The sequence below is a fragment of the Neophocaena asiaeorientalis genome, unplaced genomic scaffold (assembly GCF_003031525.2).
Source record: "Neophocaena asiaeorientalis asiaeorientalis breed wild unplaced genomic scaffold, Neophocaena_asiaeorientalis_V1.1 scaffold449, whole genome shotgun sequence".
Classification (NCBI taxonomy): Eukaryota; Metazoa; Chordata; class Mammalia; order Artiodactyla; family Phocoenidae; genus Neophocaena; species Neophocaena asiaeorientalis.
In genome coordinates, this window is record NW_020175027.1 from 2,067,673 (window position 1) to 2,085,367 (window position 17,695).

General features: G+C 38.9%; 1 protein-coding gene across 1 annotated transcript in view; it reads left to right on the forward strand.

Moving 5' to 3' along the window:
• The window catches only part of LOC112411726 (phospholipid-transporting ATPase FetA-like), a 108,506-nt gene that overhangs the window by 57,335 nt on the left and 33,476 nt on the right, over positions 1-17,695 (forward strand). The window contains exons 7-12 of the mRNA XM_024763014.1: positions 1,350-1,411; positions 4,217-4,289; positions 4,655-4,725; positions 5,723-5,805; positions 6,536-6,694; positions 8,258-8,346. Coding sequence (XP_024618782.1) covers positions 1,350-1,411; positions 4,217-4,289; positions 4,655-4,725; positions 5,723-5,805; positions 6,536-6,694; positions 8,258-8,346 — 537 coding nt within the window. The remainder of the gene's footprint in view (positions 1-1,349; positions 1,412-4,216; positions 4,290-4,654; positions 4,726-5,722; positions 5,806-6,535; positions 6,695-8,257; positions 8,347-17,695) is intronic.

Consider the following 17,695-nt stretch of genomic DNA (forward strand, 5'->3'; position numbering starts at 1 on the left):
TTTTTAATAACCCACCTCTTCCTTCAGTTAGCTCTCTCTGGGTTTGCTCTCATCCTTTCTCCATTCACCCTTCTCCCATTTTCATATTCCTCTTCCCTCCTCCCTCTGTCCCCCCTGCTTTCTCCTGCTCTTATCTCCCCTTTCCACATTGCTCTTCTCCTCTCCAACTCTCCCTTATTTCCCTTTCCAACTTTCAGTTCTATCAGGTACACATAGCTAGCAACCCTCTGGTTTTAGAAAGATCATGACATAACAGAGGCTGACTCCTTTCCTGGCCTTGGAGGGAGAAACTGGCTTTCAGTGAGTGCTGCATGGCTTCCTCTTTGCTTCTTTACAGCAGGCCCAGCAAGGAAGGGTGAGGGTGAGGAACCAGCACTACGCCTACTAGTGGGATTTGGGAAGTCCATCCTGTTGACCTGCTTGAAACTTCCCTAAGAGAGTCCTTCTGATTTTGACAGGATAGATTTTCATACCAAAGTTTGAGAGCAGGGTGTTTCTCCAGCTCTAACTCTGTAACTCTTTAAAACCAGAATTAGCACATATAGTGGTTGAAATTTCAGTCACAACTCAGGTGTGCAAAAATATAACTTAATATTCTGTAACTAAACTCAATCTAGCTCATAACCAGCACTTCACCATCTCAACCCTTTTTAATGAAAGCTGAAAAGTAAACTTGCCAATTCAGGATAACCCACCTAGTTACTTCTGGTTTAGAACTCAGTCTCCTTAGGATAAACCGACAAATTCAGGATTCTTTCTGCCCTCTTCCCAGTCCTACCCTTTTCGCAGGGAGTAACCTCAACTGGAAGGAGGGGATTTGTGTGAGTCGTAGCATCAGGACATACCCTTATTTGTCACCTTCTTATTTGGTCTTTGAATGGACCTCTATTCTTCTTTCCTCACTGCGTCCATGGTAGAGGCTTCTTATGCTGAATGTGGTTGGGGGTGAAGGTAGCTGCATGCTTGTGAATACTTAACTTCACTGCACCTACCAAGGTGTATAAGGTTCTAGTCCTACCCCTCATTTTGCATTCTCTCCTCTGTGGCTTTTGACGTAAGTTGTTTGTTCTCATTACCCCAGGCTTTGGCTCTTGATATTAAAGCCAAGATTTTGTCTCTTTCTTCTCTCTTGGTTCTTTTTCTGACCTCCATCCCCAGCTTCTCAGAGACAATCAGCTTCTTGGCCTGGTTTTCATGGTAGAAGGACTTGGGGTTGGGAGGGTGAAGGAAGGGGCTGAGGGAGAATTACAAAAAAGGGGAACTACATTGAATAATACTTCAAAATATTAACCTTCTACATGCAGTTTGCTTTATGTCTATTTCCTGAACTTTTTCTTATATAATTTTAGAAAAGGCACCAAAACGACAATCAAGTCAACAGTCGTTCTGTTCTGCTGCTGATGGATGGCAGGTAAGTCCTAGGGAAGCCAGTTTAGGTTGGACCAACTCTGGGAGAGGATTGGCCTTGCTAAAACTTGATGCGCTGGGTGCTTTGCAAAAGTGATTCAGGACAGTGAAAAGAGCCTCAGGTTGGACATAAGAAGAACTTGTTTCTAGATCTAGTATGCCCTGAACTTCCTATGTGACCTCAGACCTCTCTGGGCCTCGTATTTCTTATCTATAAAGTGAAGATAATATTCTCTACCTTAGAGGATGCTTATGAAAATGAAAACAAAATAATATATATTAAAGCAATTAATAAATTATGGCATGGTATTAATGTGCAAGTGGTTATTACTAGTACAGTGGTCAGCATGGAGACACCTGTCTTTAGAACATCAATCGACTCTACATGGCTTATTGACCATCCTACTGTAGCCTTTGGTTAGGACATCTTTTTGTTAGCAATCTAAAGAAAATATTGGTGTTGACTCCATTGCTGTAGTGTTTGGTCATACCTATCTAAAGTATTAGGTCAATGTTTGTATTTTTTGTGGATTCCTGCAAAATTTGAGCAATTTACCTTTGGCAGGAATAGAGGGAGACAGGCATGATTTCTATATAAGGCAAAATGTGAAGATTATCATAAGAGGTACAAAAAATTATCATAGGAATTAATAAAAATGAGCAATCATAGCTGGCTAAAGGAATCAAGGAAGACTTTCTGGAAGAGGTGATATTTGTGCTGGGCCTTAAGGGATGGGAAAGAACTCAACAAATAGAGATTGTATGAAAGGAAAAGTGACCAGTGTTTGTAGAATCATGATTGCAAAGAAGTACAAATCTGAAAGAATTCAAGATTGAGGTCCAGTCTTTTTTCATGGTGACCTTACAGAATACCCAGGAGCTATATTTTAAAAACATATTTTTTAATTGCAGTATAGTTGATGTTCAACATTATACAAGTTACAGGTGTACAATATAGTGATTCACAGTTTTTAAAGGTTATACTCCATTTATAGTTATTATAAAATATTGTCTATATTCCCCATGTTGTACAATATATCCTTGTAGCTTATTTTATACGTAATAGTTTGTACCTCTTAATCCCCTACCCCTATATATTGCCTCTCCCCACTGGTAACCACTAGTTTGTTCTTTATCTGTGTGTTTGTTTCTTTTTTTTTATATTCACTAGTTTGTTGTATTTTTTAGATTCCACATATAAGTGATATCATACAGTATTTGTCTTTCTCTGTCTGACTTATTTCACTTAGCATAATACCCTCCAAGTCCATCCTTGTTGCAAATGAAAAAATTTAATTCTTTTTTATGGCTGAATAGGATTTCATTGTATATATACCAGCAGCTGTAGTTGTAATCATATGATTCTATTATGTGACATGCTTGGGCATCTAATTCTGTTATTTATTGTGTCTGCTGATTCTTACTCATGGTGGATTATTTCCCTAAGTGTTTTGGTCTGCTGAAGCCTCCCATAAGATACCACCAAAAAAGTCAGTTGTGATTAAAAAGAAAATTAAAAAAGAAAGGAAGGTAATAGAAATAAAAGATAAAACTGAGTGTATAAGAAATTTGCAAGGCTAGGGAGTTACCAAATGAATTTAGTCAAATGAACTTCCCAAGGAGCTTGAGCACTTGGATTTTATAAGATTATAAGAGAAGAATTTGTCATAGAGTGGTTTTAGAGTAGGAGTTCACAAGCAGGTCCCTAGTGGTTAGACTTTGTAAGCCAGTGAATGTTTGACTGATGTAACACTTGAGGTGAGTTGTCTATATTCCAAAAAGTGGCTTTCTTTTTCTAGAGCACATGAGTTTGAGCAAAGCTACTATTGAAAAAAATTTGTTTTTCAAGTTGTGATTTCTGTCATCTTAATTTCTCAGTAATTCTGGCTACATGCACATCTTTAGTTAAAAGCCACATTTTTTAGCTATCAAGAGGAATGAGCCACATCTTCTATAAGTGTTCTCCCAGATATATTATTAAATAAAAAATGCAAAGTGCAGAAAATATGTGTCTATTATGTAATTTTTAAATGTTTATCTTGTATGGGATTATATGGATTGATATTTTCTCTAAAGAAATGCAAAAAATTACTCACAGTGGCTACCTTGGGGGAAGGAAAACTAAAATTTGGGGAGAGAAGAGACTTTACTTTTTCCTTTTACATACTTCTTTTTTTTTTTTTTTTTAATTTACTCTTGGCTGCATTGGGTCTTTGTTGCTGTGCACGGGCTTTCTCTAGTTGCGGTGAGCGGGGGCTACTCTTCGTTGTGGTGTGTGGGCTTCTAATTGCGGTGGCTTCTCTTGTTGTGGAGCACGAGCTCTAGGCACGTGGGCTTCAGTAGTTGTGGCTCACGGGCTCTAGAGCGCAGGTTCAGTAGTTGTGGCGCACGGGCTTAGTTGCTCCGCAGCATGTGGGATCTTCCCGGACCAGGGCTCGAACCTGTGTCCCCTGCATTGGCAGGCGGATTCTTAACCACTGCGCCAGCAGGGAAGTCCTTACATACTTCTTAATTATTTGAAATGTTTTTTTTTTACCATATGCATATATTGCTTTTATTTAAAGAAAAATTATGTGCATGTATGTCTACATATACCTTTATAGAGTTTTAGAAAACTCTTATAGTCTTAAGTCAAGAGAAATGGGCCCCATTCTTGATTGTAGCAAGGAGTATCACAAACCCAGTTTGGTCCTCCTTTGAGCCTTGAGTTCATCTCAGCTTTTTTTTTTTTCTTCTTGATTGTCAAAACAGGGCTGTGGGGAAATTCTCAGAGCAGGCATGCAGGCATTCAAGGCTCACTTTCTTGCAGGATAGTGACAGACAAATGGATGAATGTCCAAGTGGGAGATATAATAAAACTAGAAAATAATCAGGTTGTCACGGTGAGTACCTCTTTGGGCTGTGGCTTTTTCTCTTTTGGCTTGAATAGGGACCCTTTTAGCAACTTCTGTGACCACTCCTTTTGGTGACCTTCACCTTCCTCACTTTGCATCCAGAGATCAACATCTCCTGTGGTAAGAAGTTTGTTCTTGTCCATTTCTCACCATAGCTACAGGTAAAACATGACTAGTTTTTGGAGAGGGGGTGTGTGGTAGCAGTGATGGGTCCTAGACAAAGAAAGTAAACCAAATGTCTATAATATTCTTAAGATGAACATCTGTTCCTGAGGTAATTGCTTTTGTTACACTGTAATGTTAAAAGTCTGCCTTCCTGCCTTCCTTATCTTCTCTGACTTTTCTGACCACAGGCTGATATACTATTACTCTCTAGCAGTGAGCCCTACAGTCTGACATATATAGAAACAGCAGAACTGGACGGGTGAGTGTTTCCTCCTGATAATCCATTAAGACGGTTGAGCCAGCTTAGAGTGATTTCTCACTGAGGGAGAACAGGATGCAGAGAATGAAGTGCTAAAAGAGGCTAGAAATATCTAGATAAGATAGGAGGCCAGACTCTTGGGACCTCAAGTCTAAGGCTGAGCTCTTGACAGCAATAATTTAGCATCCACTGGTGCAGAATCTGGGCAAATAAACTCCGTATTCTCCATCTCTAAACTGGAGACATTCTGTCTATCTATATTCAGTAATGCTGAGTGGTAGGAAAGACGTTAACAGAACTGTAAAATTTCAGAATATAGTTCCAAAGTTTCCAGGGGGGGAATGAATATGGAGGTAATTATGTACTGATAAACCATGTTCTAGAAAGGACTTAAGGTAGAAATTCATTAACGTGCAAAAGCTAAGATCTTTGGAGTATAGAGGCCATCTTCAGAGAGCTTGTCCTGTGGAGTTTTGTATCGATCTGCGTCCTTACAACTATTCCTCTTGGTGCCCACAAACTTTTTGAAATGTGGCTTCTTTTTTACTTCTGTCTCTGTGCATTCTTGTATCAGCAAATGGTTAAGTGGGATCCCTTCATGGATCCTGTAAATATTTATGAGATGAGGAGTATGTTTACTTGGAGGTATATGCACATTCTTACCAGGACCTGCTCCTTATTCTTGAAGGGAGCAGGTACCCCCTCCAGGTTGTCTTGTGATGTTTCTTCAGCTTTTCTAGAGCATCTGACCCACAAGATCTCATAGGTTGGTTAAAGTAGTTGATGTGTGTTTCAGGGAGAGAGGGGAACAAGTGGGCTAATACTCAGCTTCCCTGTAGAACCATCCCACCTCAATACTTTTCTTGAGAGAGGATAACAGTGGGAGTGACTCTCACGGCTCAAGCCTATAGCCCAAGCTCTATTGGTAACAACTGTTTTCTAAAATTGGAGAAATTGGACCTGTGATGCTGTTATGTATGTGCATTTTTTACTCTAGTGAAACCAACTTGAAAGTGAAGCAAGCCATCTCAGTTACCAGTGAGATGGAAGATAACCTGAAGCTACTATCTGCCTTTGATGGTGAGTTAGGAAATAGGTTTGCCAACCCCAATTTTTATTAGTAGATGTCTGGTTAAAGTGTGGTACATCCATACAGTGAATTCTATATTAAAAACGATGTGCAAGTTGATATTTATTCACATGGAAAAATATCACAACATATTAATAAATGAAAAAGATTGCAATACACTATGCATAGTATATGTAACATAAACCTGTTTTTGGAAACATATGTATGTTTATGAGTACATGTATAGAAAAAAACTTGGAAGGATGTACTACAGAAGTTTAATTGTGCTTATTTCGAGGCAGTAGGTGAATTTTACTTTCTCCTTTTAATGTTGTATATGTATTTACAATGTTGTATATGTATTTACAATGTATTTTACTTTACTAATCATGAAAAAGTCAAATTATTTCCATTTTGAAACAAATACTAGGTTTGCTTTAAGTATTTTAAAATTTCTTCAGATTCAGCTCATTTGATCTAGAAGTACTGATGGTGATAGGTTATCGTGTGGGTTGTTCTCTCTGGATGACCCATGTCACAGAATTACTCTTCTTTGATGCCCAGAACCCTTTGCCTGGTGAGAAATGGGCAGCGGCTGAGAAAGGATAGGCAAAAGATGTGTGTATATTTTGAAAAGGGGATGTTCTTTCCTCTTTTCTGTTAAGCCTCCTCTGTCCTGTTAGGAAAGAATTAAGATTACAGAGTCAGGACTCTTATTCCTTCTTTTTTTTTTTTTTTCAGGAGAAGTGAGGTGTGAGTCTCCCAATAACAGGTTGGACAGATTCACAGGAATACTGATTTATAAAGGAAAAAATTACGTCCTGGATCATGACAGGCTGATTCTCCGAGGCTGCATCATCAGGAATACAGACTGGTGCTATGGCTTGGTAATTTTTACTGGTACGTCTTTGTGGGGACCACAGACCCCCAGCCTGCTGGATTCCATTAGTAGCCATGCTGTGGGTACTTAGTTTTCAGGATGCAGATATGGTGCTCAGATATGTACCAGAACACTGTGGCTTTGAGACAGATAGAAAGGGAGGCAGGTAGATGGATAGATGGATGGATAATTTAAGAAAAAAACGACTTCTTTTCCAAGCAGTGAGCTGCCAGCATATCAGCCCTGCCTTTGTTAGAGGAAGGCTTTGTGTTCCAAGACCACAGAGCATTCATAAGTCTTTCTAAACATATCTAGACACAAGAGAAGGTATACACATAGAAGTACACATAGTATTAGCATATGAAAGGGGAACATGTGAAAGGGGAGAGTATACATGTGGATTGCTCCCATGAGGAAAAAATAAACACGGCGGTCATTATGTAGAATATAAAATACAATATGAAGTGTTCATGCCAGAGAAAAGGCACATGTGGCTTATTAGCAGTGGCCCATCTTGAGATGGCATTTAGAACCATAATCCCTTATACTTATTGAGGGATTTTCTTAAGTTATAAGGTAGTGCTGGAAAATGGAGGAAGATTCTGTGCCACCCTGTGCCCTCGGTGACAGTGGGCATTGATGACAACAACCACAGTAAGAAAATAATTTCCAACTCTAGTCCCAGTGGCCATTAAAAGCTCTTTAAGGCTTCTCTGGTGGTGCAGTGGTTGAGAATCCGTCTGCCAGTGCAGGGGACACGGGTTTGAGCCCTGGTCCAGGAAGATCCCACATGCCATGGAGCAACTGGGCCCGTGCGCCACAACTACTGAGCCTGCACTCTAGAGCCCACGAGGCACAACTACTGAGCCCGTGTGCCTAGAGCCCGTGCTCCGCAACAAGAGAAGCCCCTGCTCACCGCAACTAAAGAAAGCCCGCGCACAGCAACGGAGACCCAATGCAGCCAAAAATAAATAAATAAATAAAATTTTAAAAAAAATGTTGGTTCCTATAGGAGCTCTTATAAAAAAAAAAAACTCTTTATTTCTACTTACTATCTGCCTTGTCATTAAGAAATGCAGAGTCTCTGTCTCTCAGCTCCAGAGAAATCTCAGCTCCCAAGCTTCCACCTCAAGAGAAATCACTGCCATTGCCTTTTCCTTTCTCCATTTCTTAATTAGAAACTTTAAGTAGAGCCTGGTCCAGCAATGGGTTTCCTCAAAAGAAGGTGAAGTTCTCCTTATCAGAAAATCCCTTTTCTAAGCTAAATAAACCAGATGGTGACGAGAGAGAAGCTTGTGGCTCCTATTCTGACTTATCAATGAAAAACTAAACTAAGGTGCAGCAAAGAGAGGGAGGTGTCAAGCATTGATGCACTTTGCAGAAGTAGTTGGGATTATCCGTAGAAACAACTTTTCCATTCTTTGAGTTATTGGCACCAAGCATGAGCCTTTCTCCAGGACTTTATCCCCTAGCATTGGAAAGAGGTTTGATAAAATGGTCATAAAGGTACATTTTAACCCAATTTCAATCCTCTTGAGAATATTCAGTGATTCTAAGAGGTGATGTCTCCCTGTTTCACTTAGGACCAGACACCAAATTAATGCAGAACAGTGGAAAGTCTACTTTTAAACGGACACACATAGACCATCTCATGAATGTCCTTGTGCTCTGGGTAAGTTAAAGACTTTTTTCTGTTTCTTTACAAATAGGCATACCTCCCTTCCTTCCACAGCAGTAGGTGGTATTTTCAAGTCAGAATTTAGTTGTTTGAAAACCTCAAGCAGTTTTAGGACCCCACATACTAATGTCTGAAGCAGAAAAGAACAGAACTCATTGACAAGGGAGTCTCAAGTTTATACCTCTGTTGTGGAGGACAGTCATAACTTGTTGAAGCTTTGATACTTTGATTAGTGGTACCAGAATAGATTATGGACCCTGCTTTAGAAATTAAGACACTTTTTTCTCATAGCCACTTTTACTCATGACCACTTTAATAAAACCTTACTTGGACTAATAGATCACCTTACTTAAACCAATGATTTTCAAACTCTATTTCCTTAGAGGAGTCTAAGGTCTGCTGCAGGGGGAATAGAGAAGATCAAGAGTTTTGTTTGGCCTCTTCATTCTGAAGTTTCTGCTTTAAAAAGAGCAGCTTCACATTTATCTGTTCTGTAAGATCTCAGTTGGAAAATAAAGGATTCTGCTGATAAGAAATGAAATTTGAAAAGCACTCAATATATATGATATAGCTTATATGCGGAATCTTAAAAAAAGGGTACAAATGAACTTATTTACAAAACAGAGTCACAGATGTAGAAAACAAACTTAGGGTTACCGGGGGCAAGGGGAGGAGGGATGAATTGGGAGATTGGGATTGACATATACATGCTCCTATATATAAAATAGATAACTAATAAGGACCTACTGTATAGCACAGGGAACTCTACTCAGTACTCTGTAATGGCCTGTATGGGAAAAGAATCTAAAGAAGAGTGGATATATGTATATGTATAACTGATTCACTTTGCTGTATCCTGAAACTAACACAGCATTGTAAATCAACTATATTCCAATAAAAAATTTTTATAAGCACTCAATAGATAATAATCAGCTTTGAGAATAGAAGTTTAAATTGAAGACTAATTAATTTATTTCCATGCTATTATATACGGGTTGCCTTTATTCTTGTTAGATATAGACAGATTAATTTCTTCACTTACACAGCTTCTCTGTATGACTGAGTGGTTCCAATGCTGCCTATACTTGATTCCATTACTTTTTATATTTTATTTTTACTCTATTGCTTAGAAAATAAAAGTGCCCTTTTTATGTACATTTCTCATTAATCTCTGAATTACAAATTGTGTGTTCTCTGTTATTTATTATGGTAAATGTTACAGTTCTTTTTCTATACCCTTTGGATTTAATAAATGGGATTTTAGAAAATTAGGAAGATTCATTCAACAATAGCCAGGACATGGAAGCAACCTATGTGTCCATCAACAGATGAATGGATACAGAAGATGTGGCACATATACACAATGGAATATTACTCAGCCATAAAAAGGAACGAAACTGAGTTATTTGTAGTGAGGTGGATGGACCTAGAGACTGTCATACAGAGTGAAGTAAGTCAGAAAGAGAAAAACAAATACCGTATGCTAACACATATATATGGAATCTAAAAAAAAAAGAAAAAAAATGGTCAGAAGAACCTAGGGGCAAGACGGGAATAAAGATGCAGACCTACTATAGAATGGACTTGAGGATATGGGGAGGGGGAAGGGTAAGCTAGGACAAAGCGAGAGAGTGGCATGGACATATATACACTACCAAACGTAAAATAGATAGCTAGTGGGAAGCAGCCACATAGCAGAGGGAGATCAGCTCGGTGCTTTGTGACCACTTAGAGGGGTGGGATAAGGAGGGTGGGAGGGAGGGAGATGCAGGAGGGAAGACACGTGGGGGCATGTGTATGTGTATAGCTGATTCACTTTGTTGTAAAGTAGAAACTGACACACCATTGTAGAGCAATTATACCCCAATAAAGATGTTAAAAAAAAAAAAAAAAAAATTCATTCAGCTTTGAGACCAGAAACTGTACTTGACATCTGTAGAGGGATTTTAACTTTTTTGAAAATTTTCACATTCACTAACTGAAGCTTCACAACACATGAACAATAAGCAAGTCAAGAAGTATCTTCCCCATTGACAAATATGCAAATTGAGACACAGTGAAGATAAATATCATAAATAAAGTCCCACAGAAAAATAATGGCAAAGACTCATCGTCATCAAATCATATTTTTTATTGAAGTATAGTTGCTTTACAATGATGTGTTAATTACTGCTGTACAGCAAAGTGATTCAGTTATGTATATATATACATTCTTTTTTGGTATTCTTTTCCATTATGGTTTATCACAGGATATTGAATATAGTTCCCTGTGCTATACAGTAGGACCTTGTTGTTTATCCATTCTATATAGAAAAGCTTACATCTGCTAACCCCAACCTCCCACTCCATCCCTCCCCCTTGGCAACCACCAGTCTGTTCTCTATGTCTGTGATTCTGTTTCTGTTTCATAGATAGGTTCATTTGTGCCATATTTTAGATTCCACAAATAAGTGATATCTTATGATATCTGTCTTTCTCTTTGACTTACTTCACTTAGTATGATAATCTCTAGTTGCATCTATGTTGCTGCAAATGGCATTATTTCGTTCTTTTTATGGCTGAGTAGTATTCCATTGTATATATGTACCGCATCTTCTTTATCCATTCATCTGTTGATGGACATTTAAGTTGTTTCCATGTCTTGGCTACTATGAATAGTGCTGCTATGAACATAGGCATGTATCTTTTTGAATTACAGTTTTGTCTGGATATATGCCCAGGAGTGGGATTGTTGGATCATATGGTAATTCTATTTTTAGTTTTCTGAGGAACTTCCGTACTGTTTTCCACAGTGGCTGCACCAACTTACATTCCCACCAACAGTGCAGGAGGGTTCCCTTTGCTCCATACCCTTTCCAGCATTTGTTATTTGTAGACTTTTTGATAATGGCCATTCTGACCAGTGCGAGGTGGTACCCTATTGTAGTTTTGATTTGCATTTCTCTAATAATTAGCAATGTTGAGCATCTTTTCATGTGCCTCTTGGCCATCTGTATGTCTTCTTTGGAGAAATGTCTATTTAGGTCTTCTGCCCATTTTTGGATAGGGTTGTTTGTTTTTTTGTTGTTGAGTTGTATGAGCTGTTTGTATATTTTGGAGATTAAGCCCTTGTCAGTCATATCATTTGCAAATATTTTCTCCCATTCAGTAGGTTGTCTTTTCATTTTGTTTATGGTTTCCTTTGCTGTACAAAAGCTTGTAAGTTTGATTAGGTCCCATTTGTTTATTTTTGTTTTTATTTCAACTGCCTTGGGAGACTGACCTAAGAAAACATTGGTATGATTTATGTCAGAGAATGTTTTGCCTATTTCCTCTTCTAGGAGTTTTATGATGTCATGTCTTATACTTAAGTCTTTAAGCCATTTTGAGTTTATTTTTGTGTATGGTGAGATCAAGTCATATTTATTGAGAATCTAGTATGTGCCTAGTATGTGCCAGGTGTTGTGAGGATCATAAGGTTTTATAAGTCCTGGGTCCAGCTCTCAAGTATATACGTTCACTTTTGGGAGATGGGGCATCAATATGTGCCAGATGCTTTACATACATAATTTTATTAATAATCACATCTATCCATCTAGGCATAACTTTTCAGAGTTAATGCTCTTTCTGCTATACTTGCTATTTCCCTGGGGAGACAAAATTAAAACACATGACAAATCTGTTTAACATGGCAGATTGACCACATGTGAAGAAATTATAAATTTTTTTTAAAAGATCCTAAGAGCTTCCGGAGAGAAATAAAATGTCATATTCAAGAATCAAAATAGCATTGGCTGGGCTTCCCTGGTGGCGCAGTGGTTGAGAGTCCGCCTGCCGATGCAGGGGACATGGGTTCGTGCCCCGGTCCGGGAGGATCCCACATGCCGCGGAGCGGCTGGGCCCGTGAGCCATGGCCGCTGAGCCTGCGCGTCCGGAGCCTGTGCTCCGCAACGGGAGAGGCCACAACAGTGAGAGGCCCGCGTACCACAAAAAAAATAAATAAATAAAATAGCATTGGCCTTCTCAACAGCCACAGCAGAAGGTAAACATCAACGCTTCAAACGTCTGCCAGAAAATTATTTGCATCCTATAATTCTAAATCCATTGAAACTATCAATAAAATGCAAGTATAAAGAAATATCCATATGTGCAAAGACTCAAAAAATTTACTTATCATGTATCCTCTCTTAGGAAGCTTCTAGTATATACTCAAGCAAAACAAGAGAATAAACCAAGAAAGATATGGAAGCCAGGAAACATGAGAACAGTGAAAGGAAGTCCTAGGATGGTAGCTGAATAGCAGGCCTAGAGAACACCAGAGCAGATTAAAGCAGAGGTATAGAGGGATCTGCAATGGGAGTCTCCAAAGAGAATGCAGTTCTCTGCTCAAGTTCTCACAAGATGGCTGCAGCAGAGAAGTAGTGTAAATACCCAGAGCAGCTAAACTAGCAGAGTAGCTGCTATGAATTTCTACATTTCTGAGGTCATTCATGCAATCATTCCTTCAGAAAGTAGGGAATATTATCTTGGGTCCCATGTTCACTTTGGGGCATCTAGTTTTAAGAAGGACGTTGAGACTTCCTATTTGAGCCTAATGAAATGACTGTGAGGAAGTACAAATAGAAAATAAATCCCCTGACAGAGCGTGAAGAACTGTCAGCAGACCCAAGATGCTGATGAGCTTTTGGAAGGCAGAAAGTAGATAGATTATACCCATAAATAAACCAGAGTAGTGAAAGCTTCCACGGAAATGCATTCCTCAAGAGTAGTTCCAAGCTAGATTCAGCAGGAATTGAGAGCAGGAGTAAGATGTGGGGGTAATAATCAGGATAATTAATTTTAAAACTGCCCATGAAACAACATGGACAACACCTGGCCCTCTGTACCATCCTACCACTCCTATAGGCATACATATAGCAGTAAAAATTTATCTGACCTCTAGTCTCAAACAAGAGAACTGCTTTCCGAAGAAATTTAACAATCTATCTGCAGAGGGGTAGGGCTTCTAATGTGGGTGTCATCACTTCAGAGTAAAACCCACTTTATTTTAAATTTGGGGGACTCAAGTTTGCCAGCAAGCTCCTCGTGTACTCTAGGGTAAAACCAGTGAAAGAACACATTCTGCCTACCTACACAGAACTCATGGTTCCATCTTCCCATAGGGGAGTGGTCTGCTCGAGAAACAAAATGAACCCAAGGAAATAAAACCAATCTATAATGATGAAACTACTCTTTTACTCCTGTTTTTAAGTGAACTGGAAGGAAACCAGGAGCACAAAAGAGGAGGATGAGGATGAACAAATAGAATAACTGACTCTGGAAAAAACAGATTATAATTCAGGGAAGAGAAAAGAAAACTTTCAAAAGAATCTTACTAGTATTCTTAGAAGAAGCAATTGCACAAATAAAATAAGAATAGGCTAAAATTTTTTGTGGGGGGGCCACGCCATAGCTTGTGGGATCTTAGTTCCCCAACCAGGGATCCACTCTAGGCCCTCAGCAGTAAAAGCGCAGAGTCTTAACCACTGGACCGCCAGGGAATTCCCTAAATTTTTTTTTTTAAACGAAAGAATAAAAAAGGCAATCTAAGAATAACAAAAAGAATTTTGGAAAGTAAAAATTACTGAAATTAAAAAGCCAATAGAAGGGCTGAAATAAAGAGTCAAAGAATACTACTAGACCATAAAACCAAAAGTCAAAGAGATAAATACATTTTTTTTAATGGAGGACCAAACCAAGAGCCCCCACATGATCTCCCAGGAGTATCAGAAAGAGAAAATGGAGGGGGCAATATTGTCAAAGAAATAATAGAAGAATATTTCCTAGAATTGAAGAAGGATATGAATTTCAGATTTAAAGCATCCATTAAACATCATGAAATTCTAGAACGCCAATGGTGTATAGAAGTCCCCTAACTTTTTCATAGGGATAAGAATAAGATACCAACAGAAAATGAGACTTAGATTGGCATCAGATTTCTCACTAACACTACTGGGCCCTAGAAACCAATAGGGTCATACCTTCAAAGTTCTTAGTGAAAATTACTTTGACCTAGAAATCTATACCCAGGTAAACTACAAATCAAGTGAGAGAGCAAACTTGTTCCTATCATGGGACCTTTACCCTTGCTGGCAATGTCTATCTAGGCCTTTGCATGGCTTGCTTCTTTTTCAGTATTCAATGTCACCTTTTCAGAGAAGCCTTCTCTGCCACCCTATCTAAAGTGGCCACCTCCATTAAGACATTTTTTATTGTATTAACTTGTTTTATTTTCCTCACAGCATTTAGCACTAGTTAATTTGTATTTTTTCTTTTCTTAACATATCTGTTTTCCTCATATCTCCACAGGATTACAAACTCTCTGAGAGTTAAGGCATTGTCTTTTATCACCACTGTATCCCAGCCCCTAGAATTATGTTTGACACATAATGGGAGCATCATTATTATGTTGTTGAGTTATGTGTGTTGAGTTAGTGAAAAAACTGTGTTATTATTATGTGTTGAGTTAGTGAAAAAAATGAATGAATACCTGAGCTACCAAATTATGAGCCTGTAAGGTAGAAATTATGCCATATTCATCTCTATATTCTTGGGAGTGCCTTGCACAAAACGGTTCTCAGGAAATAGCTTTTGAATGGTTATTAAATAAAGAAATGTTCTTGAATTAGCTATGTTCTTAACAGCTCAGCAGTTTTGTTTATGTGGTATTTTTGCCAAGACATTGTCAGTGTAGTTAGATATAATGCATTGTCATTTCTCAAAGCTGAAGCAGAAATCCTTCCTGATTTAAACACTTCATTTTTTCCCATTTTTGGAAATGATTCTTAGGGGAAAATCTGACAGACACAGGAAGCATGTTTAGTAAAACTCCTTCCTGATAAGCCCACAGGGGAGCTGGAGTTTGGTCCTTTCCCCCTCCCCAGATCTCCCCAGAGCTCACAATGACAATGCTTTGTGAACCCTAGTCTCTTAAGTAGGATGTATTTGTGGGGCACAGTGCTTGAAATTTGAATGATGCCAGAAATCCAGGATATACTTCTTGGGTAAGGCACAATGAAAAGCACAGAGGTGAAGGGCCAAAGGACCAAGGAGTACTCTCTTTTTACAGACTGCCTGTGATGCCTGGGAGCTCCACTGTGACCAGCAATGGCCTTAGTTCTTGACAAAACTGAGTATCTCTTTCAGCCTTTACTGGAACCACTCTTTACACACAGGTCTTCTTGGGTCTGACTGGCTCTTGTAATAAACAAGTAACATCTGGGGTTTGTAGCAAAAACCAATTTCTTGTTTCTTTCTTCCTATAGAAAGGAAGCAAAGTGAAGCTTTAGGCTAAGTACCAATAAACTCCATCACAACATGAATATTTCTTAAGAAAGAGAACATCTGCAAGGGTTTAGAAAGCCTCAAGATGGCAGGAAAAGCTCTAGGAATGAGGAAAGAGCAGACTGTGTACTGCCCCGGAAGGCCTCTCTGAAGGGGGAGAGGCCCTGCTCTCAGGATCTTGGTCCGATAAAGCCGACTTCCTTTCTGCTGGTTCAGTCTGAACAGAAAGGGACTTCTCTGGTGGTGCAGTTGTTAAGAATCCACCAGCCAATGCAGGGGACACGGGTTCAAGCCCTGGTCCGGGAGGATCCCACATGCCGCGGAGCAACTAAGCCCGTGCACCACAACTACTGAAGCCTGTGCACCTAGAGCCCGTGCTCCACAACGAGAGAAGCCACCACAATGAGAAGCCCACACACCGCAACAAAGAGTAGCCCCAGCTCACCGCAACTAGAGAAAGCCTGCAGGCAGCAACAAAGACCCAACGCAGCCAAAAATTAATTAAATTAAAAAAAAAATCTGAACAGAAGGATCTGGTTCTGGAGGACTCATAGTCTAAAAATGGAGGGATGGCACAGCACTGGAAATGATTGATGGGTAATACTCAATTATCCAGGCAACAGGTATGGAGCAGAAAGGGTGTTGAAGTTCACTCAGTAATTTTCTCCCACAGCTTCAGAAGGTATCAAATTATTTATTCTAATAATTTATAATAAACAAATAGATTATAAATAAATTTATATTTATAAATAAATAATAATAGTTTATTATAATCATTTTACCTTCCCCACTTTTTCCCACTGGAGCTGATGGAGTCGGGCCTGGAGAAGTGGCAGGTAGAGGAATATGGTCTCAGGTTTAATATTGGCCACATAGACTGTCCAAAGGGGAAGCAAAGCCAGTAGAACTCATCACTGAAGTTTAATCTGAACCATGAGGATAAGCCATGCTTTCACATGACCCATTAAAAAGAAGCATAAGGAAGGAGGAGTAAGATTAAGAAGGGTTTTATGGCCCCAAAGAAACCTTCATCACAAAGAGCGGAACTACTCAGTATGAATCTGCATCAGGCTAGGAATGAAAGCAGATTTTATTCTTTTTTATCTTGATCCTCCTGTTTTGTTCTCCTCCATCCCTTATTCAACTCTCAAATCTCAAATATTGAATGATATTAAGGATTTATTACTAACTTTTTAAGTGATAAAGGTATTGTGATTATGTGTTTAAATAAGATCCTTTAAAGAGCTATATTAAACTGTTTGCAAAAAAAATTATATAATGTGAGAAATTTGCTTAAAATAAAAGGGAGGACAGGGGAAGAGGTGGTTTGGGATAAAATAAAACTGGCCACGAACTGATAATTGGTGAAGCTGGGTGATGGGCACATAGGGGTTCATTATAGTATTTATATACATTAATATGTGTTTGAAATTTTTCATAATAAGGATTTTTAAATCTCATTTTCTGAGAATGGTCCCAGTTAGATCTTCTCCTCCTACCTTCATACTCTTGTCTCCAAAGACTTTCTATCAGTGACTCAAAGATGAGACCTAAAATTTTCTAGCAGTGGGGATGGGTTGCTTTGAGGAATTCACACCTTGTGATAAAGGGCACAGGTTTGAAGACCCCTGAGTAGACTTAGAAGTGGTTCACAATAACATCATACGTGTCTTCTCTGCAGGTATGTGGGCATGTGACGCTGGTGGAATGTAAAATTGTACAGCCACTTTGGAAAGCATTTGGCAGTTTTTTGGAGAGTTGGGCATTTGTCTCAAATGACAGGATTTCCTTCTTTTCATGGCTGAATAATGTTCCATTGTAGTGTGTGTGTGTGTGTGTGTGTGTGTGTGTGTGTGTGTGTGTGTCACATTTTCTTTATCCATTCATCTGTTGATAGACACTTAGGTTATTTCCCTGTCTTGGCTATTGTAAATAATGCTGCAGTGAACATGAGGTGGAGATATCGCTTTAAGAGAGTCATTTAATTTCCTTTGGACATATACCCAGAAGTGGATTATATAGTAGTTCTATTTTTAATTTT